This window comes from Elaeis guineensis, chromosome 8 (assembly GCF_000442705.2).
Source record: "Elaeis guineensis isolate ETL-2024a chromosome 8, EG11, whole genome shotgun sequence".
Taxonomy (NCBI): Eukaryota; Viridiplantae; Streptophyta; class Magnoliopsida; order Arecales; family Arecaceae; genus Elaeis; species Elaeis guineensis.
The window spans coordinates 14,122,579-14,148,446 of NC_026000.2; the positions used below are offsets into that span (position 1 = coordinate 14,122,579).

Consider the following 25,868-nt stretch of genomic DNA (forward strand, 5'->3'; position numbering starts at 1 on the left):
AACGATGGAAAATTTTCATCGCTAAAAAATTCGAAATAATAGCGACGAATATGTTTTCGTCGCTACTAATTTGTTATTTATTAGCGACTGTTATTTTTATCGTCAATTATTTTTTTTTTATGAATAATTTTTTTTATTTTTAGTTTTTTATGATGAAAATATTTTATCGCAAATTACTTTTATTAACGACGAAAAAAAGTTTTTGTCGTAAAATATTATCAATGATGGTATTTTTTGCGATAAAATTTTAGCGACAAAATTTTTGTCGCTAATTATTATTAACATTGAAATTGACTTATTAGCGACGAAAATTTTTCGTAACTAATAACTTATTTTCTTATAGTGAAACTTGTGTGGGAACTTATGAATCTTGTGATAAATGCATTTATACTCTCTGATCTTCCTATGGTAGTCATCCCTCCAAAGAAGTGATCACGAAGATAAGCAAGTACCCAATAGTTCTTAACTTGATACAAGCCTTTTACGTGTTTATTGGACTGCAAGTTATATTTGGCAACCACTTCAAGCCATTGATGCTCAAATTCTTCGGATTTCTCTAATGTATATTGCTCATAAAAATCAGCACACCATATTGTATATTTATCACGAAGTATAGCATTAAACCAACCACTAAACTTGAAAGTAATGTGCCATATGTAGAAGCTATGTTTTGTAAATGGCAATTCTTTTGAGATTGCTTCTGTCATCCATAGATCTTGATTTGTCAAAATTATCTCGGATGGCTTCTTCATTAAAGATACAAAAGTCTATAAAAAAAATAAAGAGATATTAGATATAGAATTATAACAAACTTTAGACCACATAATCAAGAAACATATTTACGTATGCTAGAAAAAAAATTAAAAATAACATAAGCACAAAAAATAATAATGTAAAATTTAAAACATACCTTCATTGGCCAACAAAAAGTAGTTGTTGTCTCATTTCGTAAAAGCGCACATCCAAAAAATATAGTCTTCCCATGATTATTGATGTCCACAAAAATACCAAAGGGCATTTCATAAGCTTTCACCTTGTAAGTGGCATCAAACACAGCAGCATCACCATATCTTTGATACCAATCAAAACAAGGAGAAGGTGACCAAAAAATAGCTTCTAACTTTCTCTCTCCATCCACTGTATATGCATACTGAAACTTAAAGCTATTTCTTTTTGCATCTTCACAGTGCTTTAAAAGATCCATAACATCATTTCCTATAACTTATTTCTTAACTTTCACAAAAAGATTGTGAATATCCTTTTCAAGAAATGAAAGGTAACCATGCTTTACATTTTTTTTCAAGTTCTAAAATACACATTATTTGTCTAACCGAAAGACCTCCTTTTTTAATAAAAAAATTCGCTAATGGTCATCTTCAGAGATATTTCTAGTAGCCAGTAGAAAATGTACCTCTGATTGAGTTAGCAATTTATGGTTGCACTCAGCAACAAATTTGGTAACTTGCCATTCCCTTGGAAATATATCATGGCACTTTTGCAATGTAATTTGCAAATGAGCTTTGCATCCACATTTTTTATGATTCTTTCTTCCTTTGCTTTTTTGATGTTTCAATAACTTTTAATAGGACTCTACCTTCACGGTGACAAAAAAAATTCAAGTCTTATCACATTTTCATTTTTTGTGATAAATCTACCTTTTTGAATTGAAAATCCATGATAATACGCATATTTTTTATAAAAAATTAAATGCTTCCTCCTCACTAAGAAAGCTCTTGCCAATAAAAGGTGTAGATTCTGTTTCGTCAAAATTTTTATTTTTCTCTTCAACTTCCTTTGAATGACCATTCACATAAAAATTCTCTTCTTCAGAATCTTCAAAAGTTTCTTCACTAGAAAATTCATTCAAGTCAAAAACCCTCTTGAATCTTTTGAGCATTATTTGTACCTTCATTCCTAACTTCATTTCTTGTGCTACAAGTCATTGTTGAAAAAATAAAAAATAAAAAATCAATTGACATATAGACGAATGACTGAAAACATATAACAACATCATCAAAATCTGACTAATATTATGCCAATACAATATAGATGATAAAAATTTCAATCCTTGTAACTAAATTATGTTAAAAAAATACTAACAAGAAAAAATAAATAGAATAGAGTGGCACCTTTGACCTGTCAACATCATGTCTAATGAGACTGGATGGGTCAAAGAGATTATGCTCTGCCAAGCCATGCTTCACCTCCAACTATATCAAATCGTGCTTCAAGTTCAGGCAAATATTCGTCTTCTGTTAAGTTTTAACGTGAAGTGGTACAAGAACCTTCTGTCAAGTCTTTTCACCTTCTGTGAAGCTAAGCAATTGCTTTTCTTTCTTTGTGAAGGGTATAATTATCTTTATAAAAAAAATATTTGCCTTTAATATCACATGAATCAACATCTCACATTGGTACGAGAATCTTGAAAATACAATAATATTATTTGCTAATCTCCATCTCTGATGCCTTGAATAAAGGTTTTGATATATATATATATATATATATATATATATATATATATATATATATATATATATATATATATATAGGTATGTGTGTGTGTGCGTACAGTGAAATACCCTTTTCTAAATTAATAGCACTTCAATCGCTATTTGTCGTTAAAAAGATGGTGGTCTCTATGATGACCCAACTAAGTCCTTTCAAAACTTGGTATTTAGCATATACTTTCGTAAGAAGCCCCTCCAGCGCACTAAGATCATTTCATCTCAACAATAGCTCAGTCGTTTGGAAGAGTATCATGAATGTTCAGAGCTTCTTCTTGCAGAGCAGTCAAAGTTCATAGTGGGCAATGGCAAGCTGGTTTCTTACTGGTTCGATCACTGATTGGAAGACAGGCCTCTCAAGGATATTCTCCCTGACCTCTTTCTTCTATCTCAAAACACATCCATTACAGTCGCACAATTCTATGGTACTCCTAATATTAGATCTCTTTTAAGGAAGTTATGAATACTCACTGCGAATCCAGTCTAAAATTACTCTCTAATCTCCATCAAAATGCAACTTTAACCTTCAGCAAGGATAAAGTACTCTGGAAGTGGGAAGAAAGAGGAATCTTCTCTACAAACAAATGCTATAACTTCTTCTCTCATGGAGGAGTCATTTTTCAGTCAACTTTGGTCATCTGGTCACTCCCCATTCCCTCCAAAACAAAAGTTTTGCCATTGTCTCCTCTGTCACAACAAGATTCTCATGGCTGAAAGCCTGCTGAAAGGAACATCTTAGCAGCGACCCACTGCCCGTTTTGTAGTGATCACGAAGAAACAACTGGCCATCTCTTTATCACCTACATCTTCTCCATTGTTCTGTGGAAAAAAATCACAAACAAGCCCAACTAGTTCTCAATCAGCAAACGGTAAAACAATTATTTCAGATCCATCATCTTTATCTTCCTCGGCACCTTAATCTGTAGGTTTGGTTTACTGTTATAGTGGTTCTCCGCTGGAACATTTGAAAAGAACGAAATCGGAGAATATTCCAATTTGAAGCTTTTCTTCAAGAAACTATTTACATGTGCAATGTTGAAGCTTTGGAATCCGGATCCCTACCCCAATGGAAAGGCGAAGCAGGATATTGTTTATATTACTTCTGTACTAAAGTAAAACAGGGACCCATAGCAAACCTTCTGATTATTGGTTTAACCATCTATCTGACTTCTTTGCCTTGCCTCTGGTTTCAAGATAGTGGGCCACCATGCCTGGCCCCCAGATTCAGGACAATGTACTCTTTTATACTTGTATGGGTCATCTTTTAAGCTGGATCCTAACCCTGGCTGAGCCTGCTCTTCTTCTACTTCTGTACATACCATCTCCAATAAATTTCATGGATGGACCTCCCTCCCTCTTTCATCAAAAACAAATAAAATTAATAATAGCACTTCTCACAAGCAAGGTGCAGCATGCTGGTGGACGGTTACTGATCAACGCTCCAATCTCCCAGTAAGATTGGTATCTTGGTATAGAAATTGACAATAGTTTCAGCTTGCTTCCCCTCAACATTGTACAAACGAAGTATCAATCTCTGTAACATTGCAAAGATACTGCATGAAAAACTACTTTGGCCTGCACAAGAAAAATGAAATTGGCCATATGCTGCAAAGATAAAGATAAAATTACTAAAGATTTGCTTGAATGTCACATGCATTCCGCCATAAAACAAAAAAGTTTAAAAAAGGAAAAAGGAAATGCAAAGGAACATAAACCTTGGATGCTCGTTTCTTCTCTCTTTTTTTTTTCACTCAAAAAAATTATTTTGCTACAACACATGTACAAGGCAGGCATATAGACCCAGCTAGATCTAGCGAGTATAGAAAACTAAGGGTAACAGGGAAGACATTTTGGCATACAAAATGAAACTTAAACTTGATTACTCTTCCATTGCCCTGACAAGCTTGCAACCATTGGATTTCATAGGCGCAGGATCTGCTGTGCCAGAATGCAATTGGAATACTGGATTCTGTTTGAATACTCCCTTGGCCTGTGCAGGTGCTCGGAGAACTGCATACTGGCAGCAAGAGTATCAATCTAGAAAGACATGTCCGTCGTACTTGCTTCATGCTCTGAAATCCTATAGGAATATCCAAGCTCATCTCCAGAGCTCCTTCTTACTATGCTTGCCCTTTGCATCAACCGAACCAGTTGTTGGACAACTTCAGACATGGGAGGGCGGAACTCTGGCTCCGGCTGCACAGACCAGAACATTTGGTTTGAGCGTTGGAAGTGGAAAGTAGTTTTACAGCTCAAAAGATGGAAAAAAGAAATGAAAAATAAAATACTGCATATCCTGGGAGGGGGATGCCTGCTGCCAGAACAACACTCACCATCAGAAGATCAAATGATTCAAAATGTTATAGTTTACCAGCTGCAGAAACATGCAATCATGCACCAAAACCACTTCCCATAACCCTGTATTCTCACCAAATTAATCTGATTTTCTAGACGGCCCCATGAAGATATGTTAAAAATAGGGAAACACAGCTTAATCTATAAGAAAAACCATAAAGCACAAGAAACAGTTTGGTGTTCTGGTACATGTATGCATGTTGAGTTCAGTCCTGCTAGGGTTTCTAATGACAGCATCCACCACTGGGGTTCAAACATTAAGCCTCTTGCTTCCCACTATTGTTTAATACCAATTTCCGTAGCATGCATGCACGTGCATGGATTCCTGTATGCCTGAATCTCTCTGCACATCTGCACACAGGTGTTCGTGCATGGATGGGTGTGTGTGCATGCGTACAGGTGTGCATGCTTCTGTGTGTATGCGTCTCATACTTACACAGGTGGTTGGGTGTTTTTTCCTTTTCAGGCTGCGAGGGGATTGGCAGTGGTCATGTAATACAAAGATGAATAGTGCCCGTACACCCAAGGGTGGTGAAAATCGGACAAGGTGGATCCTCGGTTTGGTGTCTGATGGACCATGAGTTGAAGTAAAATTCCAGAATGAAACAATTTGGTGAACGCCAATGTTTTGAGAATAGAATAAACCCAGAAGTATCTAAGACAGGAATAATTAAACCAGAACATGTCAAAACAAATTAAAGGACAAGTAGTGGAAAAATAAAGTTCTGTAAAAGAAGAGAGCATGACAAAAAATCTAACACAAGCATGTAAACTAAAGCCCCTCTAGACAAAAGGAAATTCTTTCAATTAGTTAACTACCTCAACTTGTCATGAAATTTATTGAGGAATAGTTTTGGAAACAGTGAAATTGTGAAACTCCGCAAATTAAAATTCTGATAAGATCAGTATGTCACTGGAGCAACTTCAACTCATACGCATATTGCCATATTAATGAAGTAGAACAGTTTAGTTAGTAAATCTATTTCGGCATTGTCATGAATACGACCATTGGGTACTAGATATACTTGTCTATATGCATCATGAAAGAAAAAAAATAACGTGCCTGAACACATAGAGCAATGATGTCAGCAAAACGAGAAAGAGACTTTGCAGGATACATTCCATTTAATGCTGGATCAACCATTTTTGCCAATGCATCAATATCATGAAGTTGTGGAGTAGCCCATCTGACTAGAGACTGTTCTGATCTTTCTCTGGAACTGAAATATCCAACACGCAAAAAGAAAATTGACAAACAAAATATCACCTAAACAAATTTAAAACAATGCACCCTGCCAAACCTAGAAGAGAAAACATGGCAATTGAGATGGACCTGTCCAGTGGCTTCCGACCTGTCAATAGCTCTAACATCACTACACCAAAGCTATACACATCGCTCTTCACAGTATAGATTCCCGACATTGCAAATTCAGGAGCACTATACCCAAATGAACCAACCACCTCAGTTGAAACCTAATGAACATACAGACAAGAGATAATTTTAAAAGACTATACATCACGTTTAATCTTGTTATGCTATTGAACTACATGTATGCCCCCACCCCAAGGACCAAAAAAAAGGAGACAACATGTATGACATTTTTTTGTCTGATAGGGAAGACACAAGCCACCCTGACAAACAGCTCATCCCACTCCACCCAACCTACGTATGGGATCTAGGCTCCCAGTAAGACCAAGTCAAGCTCGTGGAACTAGGATTTTATACTGGGGGGGGAGAAGAGGAGGGGTGAAAATATTGACTGATGCCACTCAGAATTAGACCCTTGCCTCCTCATCAAGAGGCAAGAGGCAATACTGTCTGAGTTAATGTGGTGGTACATGCCTGGGTTGATCACTTGCCTGTCTTTCGGTATTGGGTGTCAATGCAGCCAGTCCACAGTCTGATAGGTGAGGATTCAGCTCTTCATCGAGAAGGATATTTGCTGACTTGAAGTTTCTATGTACAACAGAAGGCAAGCAAACTTCATGTAGATACCTGAATAGAATTGAAAGGTTGTTGTTACTTAAATACTATACAAATGCAAATCAGAACTTAGAAAACACACAGACAACTTACTCTAGAGCCCTAGCTGTGCCAAGTGCTATTCTGACACGTGCATTCCAGGTCACCTTCGTGCTGCTATCATCAGCAAAGTGCAACATATCATGCAGTGTTGCATTTCCAATGTACTCATAAACCAAAAGCCGTTGCCCATGTTCAACACAGTAGCCTACAAGTGTGACAATGTTTGGGTGCTTCAGTCGTGACATACTTGAAACAGCCTCAAGATAATTATCTTCCTCTTGCAAGGACAGTGCTGCACTGTCGATCTTCTTAACAGCCAAAACCTGGGAGATGCAACAAATACTGTCATTTACATTTCAGCAGGCATTTTATATAAATGAAAATTACAATAAACTATATGAATATTTTAGCAGGATGCATATGAAGATTTGCAGCTGCAATGAAAGTTTGGTTAGACTACTGCATATTGTTTCATCAATTCCAAAATTAGAATTGATACAGGAACAAGAAGAATGAATAAAAACAGGAAATGCCAAAGCAGCTTATTTTCTGACAAATTTAGAAAACATCAGATTTTTGATAGTTTTCAAAGTGATGTTACTAGAAACTAGTACCAGAAAAAGCATAAGCTACCTCAACATCATGATTCAGGGCTGATGCATTTATCCAGACAGATTTGTCAAAAAAAGTTCCCTCAAAAAAGATGCCAAAAAAGTATGTTTATTTCTAATATAACTACATCTAGGAGTTAGGTTTCACATGATCTAGAAGTGGACAAATAGTTGGGGAGCAAAAAGAGTTTTCTCCATGAACATTGTTGGATATAATAAGAACAAGATATATTAGAATGGTTAAGAGATTATGGAGATACCAAGGTAACTTTCCATTTATGTTCATTAGAGGTTAACTTCAATTCGTAAAACCCCATTAAATATAATTTTAGTGATACCAACTTTTGGAGTTTGTCTAGTGTCCTGCATATCACTCAGTTACATTTTATGTTTATTGAGAGCTTGAATGCCTAAGAATAATGAAATAATGGATTAATGAACTGGAACTCAGGAACAACATACAACTCATTAAGGAGTAATTACAAAAAGTAATAGAAGAAAACCATGGCTGATTCAGTATCAAACAATATTTATCTTATACGAATGTATTTTGTAATTTTGATTTTTTTATTTTCCTCTCAAGATGACATATTCCCATTGTCCACATAGAAAAATCTGTGGTTACTCATGATTCACTGAGCATAATTTTACAAGACATCTCAACCCAGTAATATTATTTTCTCCTGCATCTCAATCAGGAAGGTGATGCATGCCAGGACAGTGATTGATTCGAGATAAAATTGGACAGCAGATGCATGATACTTGTATGGATTTCTATGGACTGTTTGGATATCTTAACTGCTAGTTTTAGCATTGTTGTAATTCATAAGTAGTTCATAAATGCTCTTCAGGGAATGCTTCTGGTTGAAATGAAACCTCCAATAACTGCCAGAAAGCAATCTAATAAGAAAGATATCTGCCATGAACCAGTAGGAATTCAAAAGGTATTGATTTCAACAGCAAATTAGAAGTTTTGAGACCATGACTCTGGTCGTTAAGAATTCTTAATGAAGAAGACATGTTAAGCAGCTCAGTGTAAAAATAAAATAAATTAAATTAAATTAAATTACCTTTAATGAAATCAATGAGTAGAAGGTTTCAACATCAACGATAGAAGTTTTCATTACCTTTCCATTAGAAAATTCTGCCCTGTAAACTCGACCAAGGGAACCTTCACCAAGAAGCGAATCCTGACTAAAGCTGTTCGTTGCAATTTGGAGAGAAGCAACGGTGTAGGAAGTTGCAGTTATGGGGACTTTTGGTTTTTTTCCAGATCCATTTTTCCCATATACCTTTTCAACCATCATTTTCTCAACTGGTGGGGGTTTCAGACTTGTCACTGAGGCACTTTCAAGCCTCTGCTCTCGCATCTCCTTGTCAGTTGCTGTAAAAATGAAAAGCATGACAGTGAGAAAACTAAGAAATTGGCATATTTAAACTTTAAAATGGTTGCCAAGTGCAGCAGATAATTTAAATTAGAATATGAAGTAGGGATGATAATTTTAAATCAAAACACAAAAAACTTCAAGTCGTGTAGTTCATTTTTGCTCACAAAACATAACTGTCGCTAAGCCTTGTGAATCCATGAAGTTAAACACTTCATTGCAGGGATAAACAAGATTTTGTTTGGGCCTGTTTTGGGCTGGAAATGCCAGGGTATCGCTACAACTGACAAACAACTAGCATTGGGTAGGCCTTTTCCCTTCCCAATCCCTTCTTATTTATACCCCACTCCTCTTTCAGTCGATCCACCATCGAAGCCCAAACCACCTCCCATTCCCTCCTTCCTCACCTCTGACAACCGCCGAGCTACTGTACCCGAGCACCACCACCCCCTAAACCCCATTTCTCCTCCTCAAAAGCCACCCAATTTCTTTGGTTTTCCTTCCATTCCGAGATTGATCGGCCTCCTTTCCACCAGAATCAAGCACCGTTGGCCGTGACCCGCCGCCATCGCCATCTCCACTGAGACTCCCTCCTCCCCTTGTTTTCGTTTTGGCCTTAGATGTTGCCACCAAGGCAGCAAGGGGCAACGCCCCTTGCCTCCTCTCTCAATTTTCTTGTATGAAATCAAGCTGCCGACCACCCAAGCCGCACCACCACCAGACCAACCTCCTGTTCCCCCCCCCCCCCACCCCAACTCTCCATCTTCCAAGCCATCAGGGACCATGTTTAGGCCCCTATTGAGTGTTTAGAAAGGGAGAGAAAAAGAGAAAAAAAAAAAGGAGAGAGTGAAAAAAATGAAGAGGGAAACCTATTTCCCATTGTGGTCTCACCTCCTTAAATCAGATCCATAATTCGACTAAGCTCAGACCAAGAACCTTATTGATCGACCAATCTGAATAGGCCGGGCCCCTGATTGGACTTAAATCAAGTGGATCCAGTCCAAAAAATCCAATTGACCTAGACCGAGTATCTCGCTCTCCTTCTCATGTTAGGCGAGCCAGACCAAATAGATTAGGCCTTGATAAAACCTAAATAGAGTTTCTCTTCCTTTTTATGATTGACCATACCGAGCCTAATTAGTCTATTTTTCCTTTGATTAACGAATTAGGGTTTTGATTTAGATCAGGAGGAGCATGAATCTAAGGATTAGGCCATAAGTCAAAAATCATGACTTTTGGATCCGACTGACATAAGTTTTCTTTTATCTCTAGATTTTAGTACATATTCATATATTTAAAAATTAAAAATTATACATAAAAATTATTAAAATATTAAAAAAAAAATAGAAAGTTTGGAAATGTATGTATCTTATGCATAAAATGAAATTTAAAATTTTGGATCAAGCATAGCATCACCCTAGCATGATTGCAAAATTTTAAATAAGATGATTTCTCTATATTGCATGGTATCACACTTGCATGAACTTTTGAATGAAAATTATTTTCTTGTTTCTAGAAATAAAATATGAAAATTTATTAAAAAATATTATGGAAACAAGTTTTTTGGTTATGATGGAAATTATGCAAAAAGCTCTCTAATTAGGCTATGATTTGGGTCTAGCCAATAGGACTGATCATTTGCCACATGTTAGAAACTAATTTCTTCTAGACCTAGCTAGTCGAGGCGGATCATTGGTTGAGCTAGTCCTTCTGGGTCTAGCCAATCGAAATCAACCATTGACATATGCTAATACATCACGTATTCGTTATTAGAACTAGTCTCTTTGCTCTATCACAGGGTCAAGCATGGCCATGTGAATCAGAGCTAGCTCCCTTCTAGGCCTAGCCAGTGAAGCGGTCACTGGTACTAATTTATGGAAGATATATCTTTTAATTTAGAGCTACTCTCTTCTAGGTCTTGTTACGGGACTAATCGTGGCCTTAGTCACTGAAGACCAAGAGAGGATTTTATATTTTACTATTATGTATGACATATTTTGAAAAAAATAATTATATTGACACATATATTTGATTTTTGTCATATATTTGGAAAAAAAATTAAATTTATGCTTGATCCCTCATATATTGAAAATTTACTAAGCCTATAAAGCTTACCTCCCTCTTTTCTATTTTTTAGATCCAAAAGAGTATAGGGGACTTAGGTCCAAGCAATGAGAAGTATAAGACTTTAGATGATATTTGCTTAGTTTTATTTTTGAATAAATATTGATTTGAATTTTATGCTAATCATCCTTATTAGTTATTGGTTAACTATTTTTATTGAATAAACATATTAGAAGTTTGCTTTTATTACCACCATCTAAGTTTGGGTTGATATGAATATATATGAATGAAAAGGCAGGCCTTGCATATCCTAAAGGCTTAAACCCTAGGGATGTACGATTGTCTGCTATGCATCCAGCTTGGACCATCAAGGTAGGAACATGACAATGATTTTGCTTATAGTACATTCAACAGATAGCAACTAATAATTTTACAAACAACCCATTCCTTTTTAATTAATATAAAAAACGTAGGCAAAGATGCATATGAAAATCAAATTAAACCAATAAAGGACTTGTGCTTTTTCCCACTTCTGCTGTACTTTAAATTTGTTCACATCAAACACCTATATCCTAACAATCTTGTCCAACAATATGTCATAGTGCAAAAGTTACTACTTTCCTGTAATGGATTACGAGCCTTACTATTTGAAATGGAGCCTAACTAGTTGGGACAAGGCATGATGGTTATGCTCATGGTTTATAACATTTATGAATAAATTAAAACCACTTAAGGAAACTACTTAGTCTCACAAGACATGCTTCCTATACTTCTAACAAATTTCATAACATCCCCATTGCTGTTTATACAAATTTATGCACGCCATTGTAAATTAACAACAGCAAATTTATTACCCATCCGATTATATCATATGCTTTTTCTCCAAATTAATGCAAATGATTTGAGATCCCATATCCTCCATCACTAGAATATTTTCATTAACTACCAAAAGCATGTACAAAACCTCACTGCTTACCTCCCATCGACAGTGTAATTTTAATTGTCATGGTTGGATGTTATTCTAACAATTCTCCACCACCCTCTCCCAAAGCTTAATTGTCTCCCTAATAGCTTTAGTTCCAAAATGGTTGATGTAAATTTGTTCAGCAAATATGTTCAAACATTTAATCAGGCATTATGTATAAAGACTAGTAAGTAGTAACTGTGTCACTTGGAAAATATTGTATTGTTTCCTAAAATGATACAATTTAAGTGTTCAACTAAAAGTAAATGCTTGAAGATAGAAGCCAGCTTACGATATTCTATGTGCATACATATAATTAACCATGTTGTTTTGGGAGAATTTAAGCTAATACATCATGATCATATTGCTATAAATATTTTGCCATGTAAAGATCATTTGTAAATTTTTTTATAAAAAAATACTAATCACTTCCAAACTTAGAGGGATCAAAGTAGATTGTGATTTTCTCAAAAGAAGAAGGTACACAAAAAAAACAAATCAGGGAATAAAAGGGTACCTCTATCTGCGCCAATGGAGACAGACCTTGAATGGCTTGCATTCGTTCTGGTATCATCCTTTTCCTTCTGAACATTCCAAAGGCAAAAAATAACAGCTAGTATTACACATAAAGCACCAAATGCTGAGCTGATAGTTATCCCTATGATTGAACCTGCTGTCAAACTCTTCTTCTTATTCTTATTATCTGGATGGAATGGTTTGCTCTCGGGACTGTCTGGTGTATCTGTAGGTGCCTCAGTATGATTACGATTTTTGTGAGGTCTACTAGGAGGAGGTGGCACATACGGTGGTGGTGGTGGAGCAGGACCATTAGCAAATGAGTTACCTCCAATACTATGCATGCAATGGCAGGCAGAATTTAGAAAAATTAGATGGAGAACATAAGACAAAAAGGAAAGGTAGTGATGAAGACTGCATTAATACTCACATAAGATTTGGAATTGAACTGAATTCCTGTGGTATCCAACCACTGAAATTGTTGTTTGCAATATTCCTGACAAAGAAGCAGTATTAAATGAATGTAACAATAAAGCCTGTCATTGCATATAGAGCAACTTACAGAGTAGTCAAATCTAGGCTAGCAAGAAGATTCACCGGGCCAGTTAATTGGTTGTCCTGCAAATAACTGCAAAAATGGAAAACTTTAGAACGTGGTAAGATCATACATCTGGATGGAAAATATGCAGCTAAATTTCTAGGGATAATCCATTAATGGTGCACTTACAGACTAGAAAGGTTTGACAAGGAGCTCAGAGAATTTGGAAGATCACCTGTCAAGTTATTGAATGATATATCCCTGCCATCGAATTCCTTACAAGCATAAATAAATATAAATAACAAAACAAAAGAGCTTTTTAGGCAAAGAGATTTCACAAGATTCTTATTTGTGCATGACTAGGAAACATGATTTCTGGTGCACGCAGGGATATTATACAAATAAGCTGAGAATGAAGTACACATTCATTGGGATATAAAGAAGAATATTCTAAAAAACAATTTTGTGTTAGCATGCACATGATCATGTCTTTGCATGATATTGCAGATTAAATATAACAACAATGACAGATGCACATAACATGTATGGCTTTCTATAGATAATTCCACCTGCCTAATTAGCCTCTCAATAAATTATATCATTTTGAAGGAAAATATGGAGATCTTTCGATAGGCTGGTTACCTAGGAAGGCAGTGGCACCTGATGACTGCATAATGCTTAACCTACCAAGCTATCCATTTAACAACGACCTATTACTTAAAAACAGCTCGATACATTTTAATTCTTTTTATTTAAACAATGATGACAAAGCAACTCTCCTTTTGTCGCCCTCTTAACTTTTTTCCAGATAGGGTTGTAGAAAGAGAAGCAAACAAATCAATAGACAACTGAGCCTTCTTATCCTCAGTTATTATTGGATAACCTCCTTTTCCTCCATATCAGAAAGCTAATTCTTTGGAATTTACATGTGGAAGGATGAAGTGCAATACACAAGTTAACTGAATTACTATGTAAATCTACCTTTAGGTTCCTGTTTGGCTGCCTAATATTTTAAAAGGGTCATCATTTAGGCACCTCTCAACCTGACTAATAGCTAGTTCACGCTCTGTAAACTTTTAGTTCTCGAACTCTTTCATACAGATAGGAAGTTGGAAGTCGAAAAACCCCCACTCCAAGAACATTTTTCAGCATTCTCTAGGCCCATTGTCATGCCCATCCATGGGATCTTGTCCGCATCTTGTGGGAGAAGCACCACCAATCAGAATTAGGTGTAGAATGTTAAACTCAATTTGACAGCATGATAGAGCAGGTATAGGCCTTCTTTAGTTGCATATGACTTCCACCAAGTGCATGATAACACTACAATGAGAATTTTGTTACCATGTCAAAAGAAAATCACTGCTTTTGGATAAGAAAAAGGTCACCATAAATGTTATTTGCTTGCTGATTATGTTTGGTTGCCTTATTAAATGCACCTAAAAGAGGCCTTTCTACATTCTAATGACTCTGATAAAGCCTGCATGCTCATTGCTCTCCTACAATGTATTTCACATGTATCATGCCAGTATGCCACCTACAAGCTCAATCAAACTCCATCTACCTAGTTTGAGCACTTCTATCATGATTTCTTGCATTTGTTTTATCAAAAGCAAACAAAAATATACACTCTCCGCTTAGCTCTTTACTGTGACATGATTCATGTGGTATGTTGCACAAACAGGCTTGCCATTGAGGATGATGAAGTTCACATGATATCCCAATCAAAATTGCACCTAAAAAACTAATTTCAGATGAAACTTAGCTTTGGCTATGTTTTCCACATTGTAATCTTGAGGTTGCCTTATATCCTTGAGAGTTATTGCAATGGGATCTGTATAATCTTAATATGGTTGGTCATGAATAAAATTTTGATATGAGATCATTATTGTGACCTGACAAGAGGTCTCATCTACTTAACCATCTAGTTTTGCAAATGTTCATGTAGTGAGCTAGTATAATGGCAGATGTCACCTACTTCATGCCATTACTCTTTTCATTCCTTTAATATCTTCAAGGAAAAAACATTCAGTCACTTCTCTTTTCTTCTCTTCCTAGAGCTTGAAGCCTATGATTAGCCATTCAATACTAGACTTAAGTCTTCCTTAAATTTAATAATGTCATGAAAAAGCAGAATTTAATTTTCTGCTCTTGCTCCAGCATTAAGCCAACTACCAGATGATGTCTCACGTTATTACCAAACTAGCTTTTCTCTGTTGCCTTATCCCAAGTCGTTGTTTCCAGTTAATCCTTATATTTGCTGCAACATTGCTATGCAGATTTCAAATAACAATAAATTCACATCTTTTGCATCCTTTATGTAGCTGAAAGTCAGATAGAATGGGAATATTTAACAAATTGAAGCCTTGATTCCTGTAGAAATTGCTTTCCCTGACCTCCAAAAGGACCATTGCATCTCCAACTCAGCATTGTCCTTTATAGTCCATATATTTAAACAGGATCTCCCAAAGACACTTACAATTTCTATTTTCTCCTGTGAATCAACCAACATAAATAAGCATTTGGTATCAATCTTGCTCTATCTTTATTTACCATATAGTTGTCATAAAATCTTCTAATCAGAGGCTCTCTAGTTCATATGGAATTTTCTAGCCCATTTTTGGTCACATGCACACAATCAAAGATCTTTTAAGGTGAACATAATCAAATGCTGGGATTAGGATCTGCCTTAAAAGCTAGCTGACCTATTGAACATAGTATTTGGAGTACTTCATGGGTACTACTCCTGTACACAGTCATATAAACAGTAAAAGGGATGTGTCAGATTTATGCTTTTGAGTTGGAAAAGAGTCCATAAGTGTCACTATTGGCAAGAATGATCAAGTGAATGGTTGTGTGATACAATTCTCATATAAACAGTAAAAGGGATGTGTCATATTTATGCTTTTGAGTTGGAAAAGAGTCCATAAGTGTCACTATTGACAAGAATGATCAAGTGAATGGTCGTGTAATCCACATAGAGAATTGGATCGGTCTAGATCCTTAAAAGTTATTCAAAGCTCGGGTGAGGTTGGGCATTGTTGTGGACCTTTATCTCGGCCTCGGCCAATTTGTCCTTAGCGATAACCGAAGACATTGAAGACCGAACTTCAACAAACATGGAATGCTTCTAGTCGGCTTAAAGGCATCAAGCAGACATCCTGAAACCAATACTGGGAACATGGACGGTAGTTTGGACTTCGGCTATGGCCGAGGTGAACTGACCGAAGAACCTTCAGGTCGGCCCAAGCTAACCTCCGCTTATGATGCACAGCAGGCTCCATTGACAGAATCCACCCCACTTCCGATTTAGAAAAATTCAAATAAGAAAAAATATCTCTGCGATCGGGTTACACCCCAAAAAAAAAAAAAACTCCTATCAACCTAATCTATACACAATAATCAAGTATCAGCCAAACTCCACGACGTATAAGACTCCAACTCCCCCTCTATAAATAGAGGGGCACGGAGACCCCCAAGGTAAGCTATCAAGTCCACTCTCTCCTTCTCATTGTTCTCCATCTCTTAACTTGAGCGTCGGAGGATTCTCATTGGAAAAATCCCCAACGAAACTTTTTTGCCGGTTTCCAAGTCGGAGATCGGGCACCACCGTCGTGCAGCTTTGTCGTCACCTCAACTGGTCGACCTTAAGCATAGGAGAAGAGAGCAACAGGCATCATACTCAAAAAGCCATTGTTGTACATGGTGGCCAATGACAGATTAGAGTGGCTCTTTTGCATAATCATCAGAGTATTTGACTTTGCATTAGTATGGTGGATATTTTATATATTGAGTGGCCAATGACACAAGGCCATTTCTTGGAAATCATTTTCTAAGTAGGAGATGTCAATCTCATATGTACAGCATGTAAGTGGTCCCTTGACCTGAGAGCATGATTACCCATTACGATTTTGGTTCCATAAATTTGAGACCAAACTTGTGTATCGACAATAATATTCTAGATTTTATCCTTGATAGGAAGCACACAGAGTTATTATGCCTTGCAACAACTCACGAATGAAGATAAGGATTGTTCCAACAAGGAATCCATCTATGGCATTTTATCTATATCAGGACAAAGACACATTAGGCATGGGAGTCCTGATAACAAGTAATGTTTTAACAAATCAATTTCATAATATAATTATTATTTATTTTGACTATAAAAAAAATGTTAGTCAAAATTGGGTCTATGCACGCATTTGTTTTTACTTGCGACTATCACATGATCTAGGACTCTATTAGGCTATGAAATTGATTGGCTATGGGTCTAATAGTACTAATATTTTCCAATAGCCAATCGAAAATAAAGGAAGGTGGGAGGACTAAATTATAAGAACAATTGTTGCATATGATGGGAAACTTTTCTGTCCATCCTATCTACAAAGGGTTAACATAATTATACATTTTATGTGTCGAAAGGTTGGTCCATCCATCTTGCTTCCTTGTGACGGTGGCACACCCATCGAGTAAGATGAGACATGATAGATTAGAAATCCAAGCTGACCTCGGGTCCCATACTTATCTGCCATCATGGTCTTTTCTCTAGATCTCTCTCGAGTCCTCGCTAAATTCAGGCTCCGTTTAATTGAGCAGGTAAATCAGACCCTTGGAATAGGGATTAGTTCATATTGTGCAGCATAAAAACTAGTAGGTTGTTGTTATGCATCATACTAAACCCTAGATTAGGCTTTCATGTGAGACCCAACCCGTTTAGGCCTGGCCCAAAACCCCATCCAAACGGCCCCAAAAAAAAAAAGAATTGGAAAAAGACTCCCCATGAGAGTCTTCTTCTCCGGTGATTCCATGTAGGAATCAAAGACCTAGGGCCACCAAAACCCTAGGTCTCCTCTATATATTGGAAGCTCCCCTCCATCTTGACCCTCCATCATGAGTATGCCTCCCTTTTCTCTATTTTTCTCTGTATTTACTAATCTTCTAAGACCCATGCTCGCCAGAAATTAAAGTCGAGGGCTCACCGAAGCCAAGGTATGGGCTTGACCTCACCTTCCCTCTCTCTTACCCTCCTCCCTATGACCTTAGGCTGCCCTATCGATCGCTGGATCTGTTAAAATCCCACCAAATTTCTATCACCCTATTTTCGGCATTATTTGTTTCTTTTTTTCTCTCTCCGATAGCCTCCACTGCCGGCGATGATCACCAAAGGCTTTGGCCTCCCCCTTACACTGACCCATGGCCAACACCAGGGCCCCAACCACCGGCGAGTGGGTTGAGACCCGAGGATTACCAAGAAAAGGGCCGCGGTTTGGCCTTATTTTTGATGATTTTTGCTGGTCGGTCCTTGCCGCCGGCCATCCCTTGCCTTGCCATTATCGGTCGCCCACTATCGGACCTCCGGTTATGCCGCCGCACCCTACCGATGCACCATCCACCACCCATCCTCCCCTGTTCAGCTAAAGAAAGAAAGAAGAAAAGAAAAGAAAGAAAGAAAAGAAAAAAAAAGGAAAGAAGAGAAAGAACTTCTCTCTTTCTCTCTCATGTCTCTCCTTCTCTCCCTAGGGTTTCTCTCTCTACTCTCTCTTTCTCTCTCTATTTGATCCATGAATCCAGGATAAACTTGAGATGAAAACAAGATTATTGAAAATCATTTTGATATCCATGCAATATGTTGATCCCAATCCGACTTTTATCGGATGTTCATAGAGTCTAGTCACTGTTAACTCCTATTGAGTCACCCTGACATGATCCCTTATGATCTTGATTATTTTCTTTTTTGACGGATATGACAATTCTCTCTCCACTTTCTCACTCTAGAAAAACCTGCATCTTAGGGTAGAGTCATCTTCCTGCTCTAGAGACCGAAGTTGACTCTGGCAAAATGACCCCAAACCGCTTTGGTGCTCGAATAGTCCATCAGACCGATCATCCGATCAATAGCCTCTTTTTATTATTATTTAATTAATTAAAAAATATTGATTATAATTTAATATTTTAAATAAGATCACCTAATTCTCCTAATGAAGTCTAAAGATATAGGACAAACAAGGTAAATGGATCTTATGCTCCTTATTTATTTTTAAATTACCATATTTTTCATACAAATAACCTATTGTTGATGAAATCATATTTTCATAAAATAAGGATCAGTATATATGATATGAAAAAATATGTTTCATTATGACCATTAATTTTATGAATATGTTTTATGAAAATGACATGTTTATGAAGTATGAATTTTATTATTTTTCATCTATGTATATATATGTTTTAAGAAAAAGATATAAAGATTTTAAAGACTCTCATATAGCTTAGCTATGAATGAATCCTTAAAATTGAGAAGCTCGACATCCGAAGCTAACATTTATAAAAAGCATGGCTCTGCCAATGGATATAAAGTTGACATACGAAATAAGAACTTTATCGATTAAGAAATATGGTCCTGTCATGTGTATAAAGTGATCTTAGCACGAATATCTGTGAACAATATTTCAAAACATGACACGAATACCTGACAAAAATGATTTACGAATCATGTTTATAAATTTCATGATTTTTGCATGCATGACTGGTTTATGACTTGTTTTATTATATATTCTATGAAATACTTTATTTTGTATAAGCTGTTATTTTCTTAATATTGAATTACCATGAAAAAACTTATGCTTGATCCAATAAGAAAACGTAGATTCTACTTACTGAGCTAGTGTAGCTCACACCTTTTTTTTTTTTCTTTTACAAAGAAATATGGTTATGATCGATGAAGGATCCGGACTTGAAAATCTGCATATCAAGCCTAAAAATTTTATAACTGAAACTTAGTTTATTTGATGATCATGGACCTATACTTAACTATTTATGAATTTTGAGACATGGGTTTGGTATTTGATTTTGAATTTAGATGCTCTAAACCAATTTTAACTTAATTACTTGATAAATAATGAAATTGAATCTTTTATTATTTATTTGTGATGGATTTTAGTTGATTTCAAATGATAGGCTTCATGTTATCGAGGGCAGCATCTCTCGTTGGCATGACCATATTATGTCCTGGATTTGGGGCATAACATTTTCGATGTAGCCAGCTCCTAGGGCTAAGCCTAGGTAGTAGCCAACCACGTGGTGAAACACGAAGACAGCTGACCACATGCTTAGAATTTCCTAGGTGACTGCAAGATGCTACAGTTCAACCTTAGTGGGCAGCCAACATCTAGGATTTCTTAGGTTGGTGCCGCAAAGTCCTAGGGTTTCCATCCATGGGCTAGCTTCTCTTTTATAGATAGGAATGAGAGGCGCATGGATAGAAGAGGAGGGAGAATTTTTCTCATATCATGTAAAGAACTCAAGCAGAGCTCTCTAGTGCCACAAACAAAGAGAGAGATAGAGAGAGGAAAGAAAAGAAGAAAGGGACAAGGAGGAGACTGTCAAATAATTCCTAGAGGACCTACTGGGTGGAGTACTTGTATGGTATCTAAAGAAGTCTTCATCCATCTGTTTCCACCTTCTTGTGTTCTCAACTCATCTCTACAAGTACTAATCTATCTTGCTATGCATTTAATCTATATTTTCTTGTTGATTTATTGAAAAAGAACGATCAAATTCCTAGTCTTCCACTGCATCATGATGTTGGACTGCATTAGTGTCCATCATGAAAGAATCTCAAACTTTCTCTCAAGCTCTTTAGTTTTGTCAAGGGGCACCATTCAACACAAAATCTCAAGTCTTAACTCTAAAGTCAAAACAAGGTTTTGTCTTTAACACCAATGATATTATATGAAAATATTTAGACGAACCTATAGTTGCCCCCATTGGTAGTTTTGTGGAATCATATAGCAGAAACAGAACATTTTGCATGCAAAAATGGCGGCATCCAATCACTGCAAATTGAAATGCTATATGATGGAAATCCAACGTAATACCTTCTAGTATATAATATATGCATTAAAGAGATATCTTACATAACACTTGTATCAACTTTTAGTCTTGCATTCAAGAAAATCAAATAAAAGGAAATGTATTTTAATCACATCTTCTTTAATTAATATAGCCAGCTTTTTTGGAAAAAATGTGAAAAGCCTAAATACTTGGATCCCCTTGTTTTTTTCAGTTACATCCCAAGGCCTATAAGATATAGTCCTTGCCTCCTTGGATAATTCTCAGGAAGTTCTACTTATTCAGCGTATGGTAAGATGAAATTGAACTTTTGAAATCAATTATAGATCCCACCAATTATAAGGAATAAGCAATACAGCATCATAACCAAGCACAACAGGTCTTTTTTCCCCATAATTGTGAAGACTGATAGTCAGCACAGCATGAGAAAAGAATGAAAGCATCAAAAAAATGGACTGGCTTGTCAAAGATCTTACAACTCAGAAAGGTCTTGAAGATTCGCAAAGATGTCCCCAATTTGTTGGGATAGTGAGTTGTGGCTGAGATTGCTGCAATGGACAATTATATAAATCATCAGGAAATGAAATTTGCTTCACCACCCATATCGCATCATATAAGCAACTTACAATTATATAAATCATCAGGAAATGAAAGCATCATATAAGCAACTTACAAGTAATTAAGAGAAACCATAGTAGAAATAGAGAAAGGAAGGCTCCCAGAAAGATTGGCTTTTGCAAGATTCCTGCACCGCCGAATGAAACCTATAACTTCAACCTCTGAGAGTTAAAGATTGACAAGTAGAATACTAAGAAATAGAACATTACAGATAGGTAAGGTTCGGTGGCAATTGATATGGAATGCCTTCACGCAAGTTGTTGTTGCTGATATCCCTATCATCAAGGATAAAGAAGAAGAAGAAGAAAATCAATTCACAGTCAGAGAAAACTCCATGATCAATATCAGTAAAAGGGAATATGGGTGAGTTTCGTTACAATGTTTTCAAAGACAAGAGATCGGAAAGGAGGTAACCCAGAGTACCATTGAGCCCCATCCCAGAAACCTGGCTGTTGTAGCACCATAAGAAGCATAATTACTAAATAAGAATCTATTGAACAGAAGAACACAGACAAAACTTGTGGAGATATTTTTCTCTTTACATGGCAGTGACAGCTGAACCAGAACAAGTTATCCCCTTCCAAGAATCTCTACAGGGATCACCACCACTCGATGTCCACCCGGACAGTTGCGGAGGGCTATTTAAGGAGCTATACAAGACACCAAGAGCTTGAACTGCAAATATGGATATACTCTTAGCATTCAAATAATAGCAACTAGATTTCTCCAATGATTGAACACCATGAGAAAAAAACAGGCATTGCCATTTTCCGATCCACATAGTTAAGGGGGAAAAGACAGCATGCTCTCAACCAAGCAATGATGAATCAAATCTTCTTGATTCTGAAATCCCTTCCACCTTTTTCCAATCCGTATCATGAAAACCCATTAACCAAGATAAAATGAGAAAGACAGCATGCAAAAATTTAAAAACAAATAGATAACAGCAGTAGAAGCATCGATTCAAGATGAGGATGGAAGCAAACAATGAATACCATCAGAGGGATCGGTGGCCGACTCCACCACAACCGCCAGCGAGCCGCAAAGAACGACAAGAACAGCAAGCGCTGCGAATGCCGCCATGGTGCGATGCGGTGGCTTCGGGGGATCCAAGCGAACCCGCCACCACCTCTTACCTCTCTCTCAAACTTAACCACTCTCTACCTGCCCATGATGACAGCTTTTTCTATGATTAAGAAATCAAAGAGATTCAGATGCTTGCCTCCATACAGAGACCTAGCATCGGCAGAGCTTTCCCTTTTTCTCCAGGAATCAAGCAAGTGATGGAGGGGATCAGGAGATGAAGGCTTGGGATGGACAAAAGAACAATAAAACAAGATTGGGAATCAGCATACTAAATCTTAGTATATGATTAATGGCCATAATAATGTCCTTCAATAATGTAGCTAACTGAGTGTGGAGACTTGCAGATAAAGTATCGTACATGTGGGGCTGTTCTGCGAATGGCGAGGCAATTTTCTTTATTTATGTCTTCATTAGTGAAGTATATACTTGACGCCAGTAGATGGAGGGGAGAGGGGAACGTGAAGACCATGGAGCACATAAATGCCGAGCGGTGGGTGCACTATCGTACGTGGGACCCTGTTCATTCTTCTTCTCAAACCATTTTGGTGGCCGTGTGGAGGTACGCAAGGGTTGGGTTAGGCGGGTGGTGGGAGTGGGACATGGCTGGGGATTGAGAAAATGTTACTTTTGGACTGATTTATGGGACAGGAATGTGGAGCAGCTTATTTGGTGGGTTGAGTTGTCACCTAGCTGGATGTCTTCGGACGGCAATTTCAAAAGCAAAATAAATTATGTCATCCTCTTGGAAATTATACTTACCACATGCCGTGCATCACACTAAATACAGTCATTATTTTTTATAAAATCTATTCATCAAACATTCATCTTAATGCACCATCATAGAAATGAATGATTATAATTGATATAATACCATGTGGTGTGTGTAATTTAAGATATAATTTTTTCATCCCTTGGTCTTCTTTCTCTGTTCAGAAGGAAAGATCTTAGATTCCATCCTCTCCAGGATCCCTCAGCCTTTTTTTATAACAATTTGAAGATGAGCTCTCTCGTCTTTTGTTTTTTTTTGTGTATCCAAGCAATTAACCTTTTGGATCACATATTTTTGTCCTTTTTTTTTTTTCTTAAAGAGTGGGAGGAGGGTACATGCATTTAATATGGAACTTAGTAATTGGTGCTAGGATCTGGTTTAGAGTCATCAGAGTTCTCAGCCTGGGAGTCCCTTTTTTTTTTCACCAAAGTATTTTGCTTTTTTCTTTTTCCCGGGGTCACGTTGATCCAGCTTCCTTCCTCTGCTTGTCCTCTTCATAATTTAATTTCAGGACAAAAATTAATTTGAATCAAATAAAAAAATTGAATCAAATATAGTTTGATTAGATTCTTGATTTTTATTTTTAAAAATTTTTATTTTTGATTCGATTTGATTAAAAATTGAAAAATTTAAAAATCAAAATCTTAATTTAAATTTATGTTGTTTACTGTTTTAAGAACTTGTTGATTACGTGAATGGATGATTGGATATTAGATTTGATCTATTGTTATAATTTATTGTGATGCTTGATTGCTTGTTTGTACTGTAGATAATGTGATTTTTGATATGTTATATTTTATTTATTATCGATTTATCATTTATAAATTATTAATATATTATTATTTATTAATTATTTATTTTTAATGTAAAAAATTATCAAACATCAAATTTAATAGATCCTGAATTTAATTAAATATAATGTAATAAACTAACAATGAATCGATAATAATTATTTGAATATGTTGTATCAAAAATAGATAATTAAAAATAAAAAAAAATTGTAAACAAAATTGAATAACCGAACCGAATCGAACTAAAATTCTCGATTCGGTTTCGGTTCGATTCCTCTCTTATTCGAATCAATTTTTTATTTTTTTATTATTTAATTTTTGAATCAAATCGGTTAAAATCGAATGAACAGCTCTAGCCTCAGTTCTACCATTTGATTAAATTAGACCTTCAATTTGCCATCGGGCTTTTCTCCATCACTTAAATTTCAAAGAGTCTAAAACGTCATTTCTCTTCATTTCTTTCAACAAAAATAAGAACCGATAGTTAACTTTATTTTTCTACTAAAATAAATTAAACTACACATCTGGGGCCTCGTTTTAAATGATACGCCTGTCCGAGAATGTATTAATATTTAATTTTTTTTATTAAATAGTTGTCCTAAAATTCAGATCTTGTTAATCCAAGTCTTTTACCATTGCATCAAGCAATAATCTCTTTCTTGAAATATCAACTGATCATTTTATTAAATGTATTAATGAATATCATATTCAAAAAATTATGTATCAATTTATCCGTAGATATGTATTAGATCGTTATTAGGTGTATATCAAAAAAACTTACAGTATGTACTATCAGTTGATATATACTTAAATAAAATATTAAGTTTTTTACCATTTTACAAATGATCAGTCAATATATACTTAATAAAATATTTATTTAATATTTTAATATATATTTTTATATAAATTAATTCATATTTTCTAGAATATAATGCTTACCAATATATAGTATATAGCCAAATGATACACACTTGATAACCTATCGATAAGTATAAGTTTTTTCGATACACATCCAACAATGATCTAATACATACTTACAGATAAATTGATATATAATTTTTTGAATATAAGATTCATCAGTATATAGTATATATCCAGTTGATAAATTGATACATAGTACATAACACAATACATCTTTAGATAAATTAATGCATGATTTTTAGAGCATGATGGTCATCAATACACAGTATATGATTAAATAATATACAGTAGATAGCCTACTGATACATATTAGAAGCTTATTTGCTATATACAAGCTTATAGGTATATATTGGCTAATTTATTATTAGAAAAGGGCTTGATACTTTTACGTTCGTAGAAAAAGAAAAGAACTCGAGAACAAGGAAGATTTGATGAAGAAGAAATGATAGGGATGGTTTCTTTTACATTCTTTCTTGGGGCATGAAGTTTTTTTCTTTTTTATTTATTTTAACTCATGGGATTGGTGGATTTTGTTAATAATAGAAATTTTATCTTTATTTGATTTTTGATTTTTTTTATTAAAAAAATGATATAAAAAGAGACCATCCTATATGATCCATAATGGTATCCATCCTATACGATTTCTGTTCGAAGGAAACACGCAGAGAATCCTGAGTTGAGCTGTACCTTGGTAATATATATATATATATATATATATATATTAATGGAAAAACTCTTTAGAGTACGTCTGAGTACGGATCGAGTTTGATTGGATTGAGAAAAATTTCATTCAACCGAATCCAATCGGATTGAAGAAAATTCAATCCGTTATAGACCGTTTATCATGCATAAACCATTTGAAACTTAAGTGA

At 35.8% G+C, this 25,868-nt stretch overlaps 1 protein-coding gene across 3 annotated transcripts; it reads right to left on the bottom strand.

Annotated features, from left to right (window-relative positions):
* Positions 1 to 4,209: 4,209 nt before the first annotated feature.
* On the bottom strand, positions 4,210 to 22,995 carry LOC105050195 (protein STRUBBELIG-RECEPTOR FAMILY 8). Of its 3 annotated transcripts, none has more exons than XM_073261754.1 (17): positions 22,841 to 22,995; positions 22,425 to 22,736; positions 21,972 to 22,104; positions 21,807 to 21,878; positions 21,639 to 21,704; positions 21,485 to 21,556; positions 21,288 to 21,359; positions 13,153 to 13,224; positions 13,023 to 13,053; positions 12,856 to 12,921; positions 12,427 to 12,493; positions 8,624 to 8,880; positions 6,937 to 7,208; positions 6,720 to 6,855; positions 6,193 to 6,332; positions 5,923 to 6,079; positions 4,210 to 4,700 (listed from the first exon to the last, which is right to left on the bottom strand). In XM_073261754.1, exons 2-17 carry the CDS (start codon positions 22,510 to 22,512, stop codon positions 4,542 to 4,544), a joined length of 1,860 nt encoding a protein of 619 aa, XP_073117855.1. In that variant the 5' UTR covers positions 22,513 to 22,736; positions 22,841 to 22,995; the 3' UTR covers positions 4,210 to 4,541. The 3 variants fall into 3 exon arrangements, with proteins under 3 accessions (XP_073117855.1, XP_010928423.1, XP_019707602.1); XM_010930121.4 differs by having other exon boundaries at positions 12,427 to 12,761; positions 12,988 to 13,053; XM_019852043.3 differs by having other exon boundaries at positions 12,427 to 12,761; positions 12,988 to 13,053; positions 22,874 to 22,889.
* Between the last annotated feature and the right edge of the window lie 2,873 nt (positions 22,996 to 25,868).

Excerpts from the sequence above, each read along its gene's own strand:
- LOC105050195 (XM_010930121.4), bottom strand. The coding sequence starts at position 22,512 with ATGGCGGCATTCGCAGCGCTTGCTGTTCTTGTCGTTCTTTGCGGCTCG. Across the intron at positions 22,105-22,424 it reads GGCCACCGATCCCTCTGATG|TTCAAGCTCTTGGTGTCTTG; the intron begins GTATTCATTGTT and ends CCATATTTGCAG. Across the intron at positions 7,209-8,623 it reads CAGAATTTTCTAATGGAAAG|GTTTTGGCTGTTAAGAAGAT; the intron begins GTAATGAAAACT and ends TGCATCTCCCAG.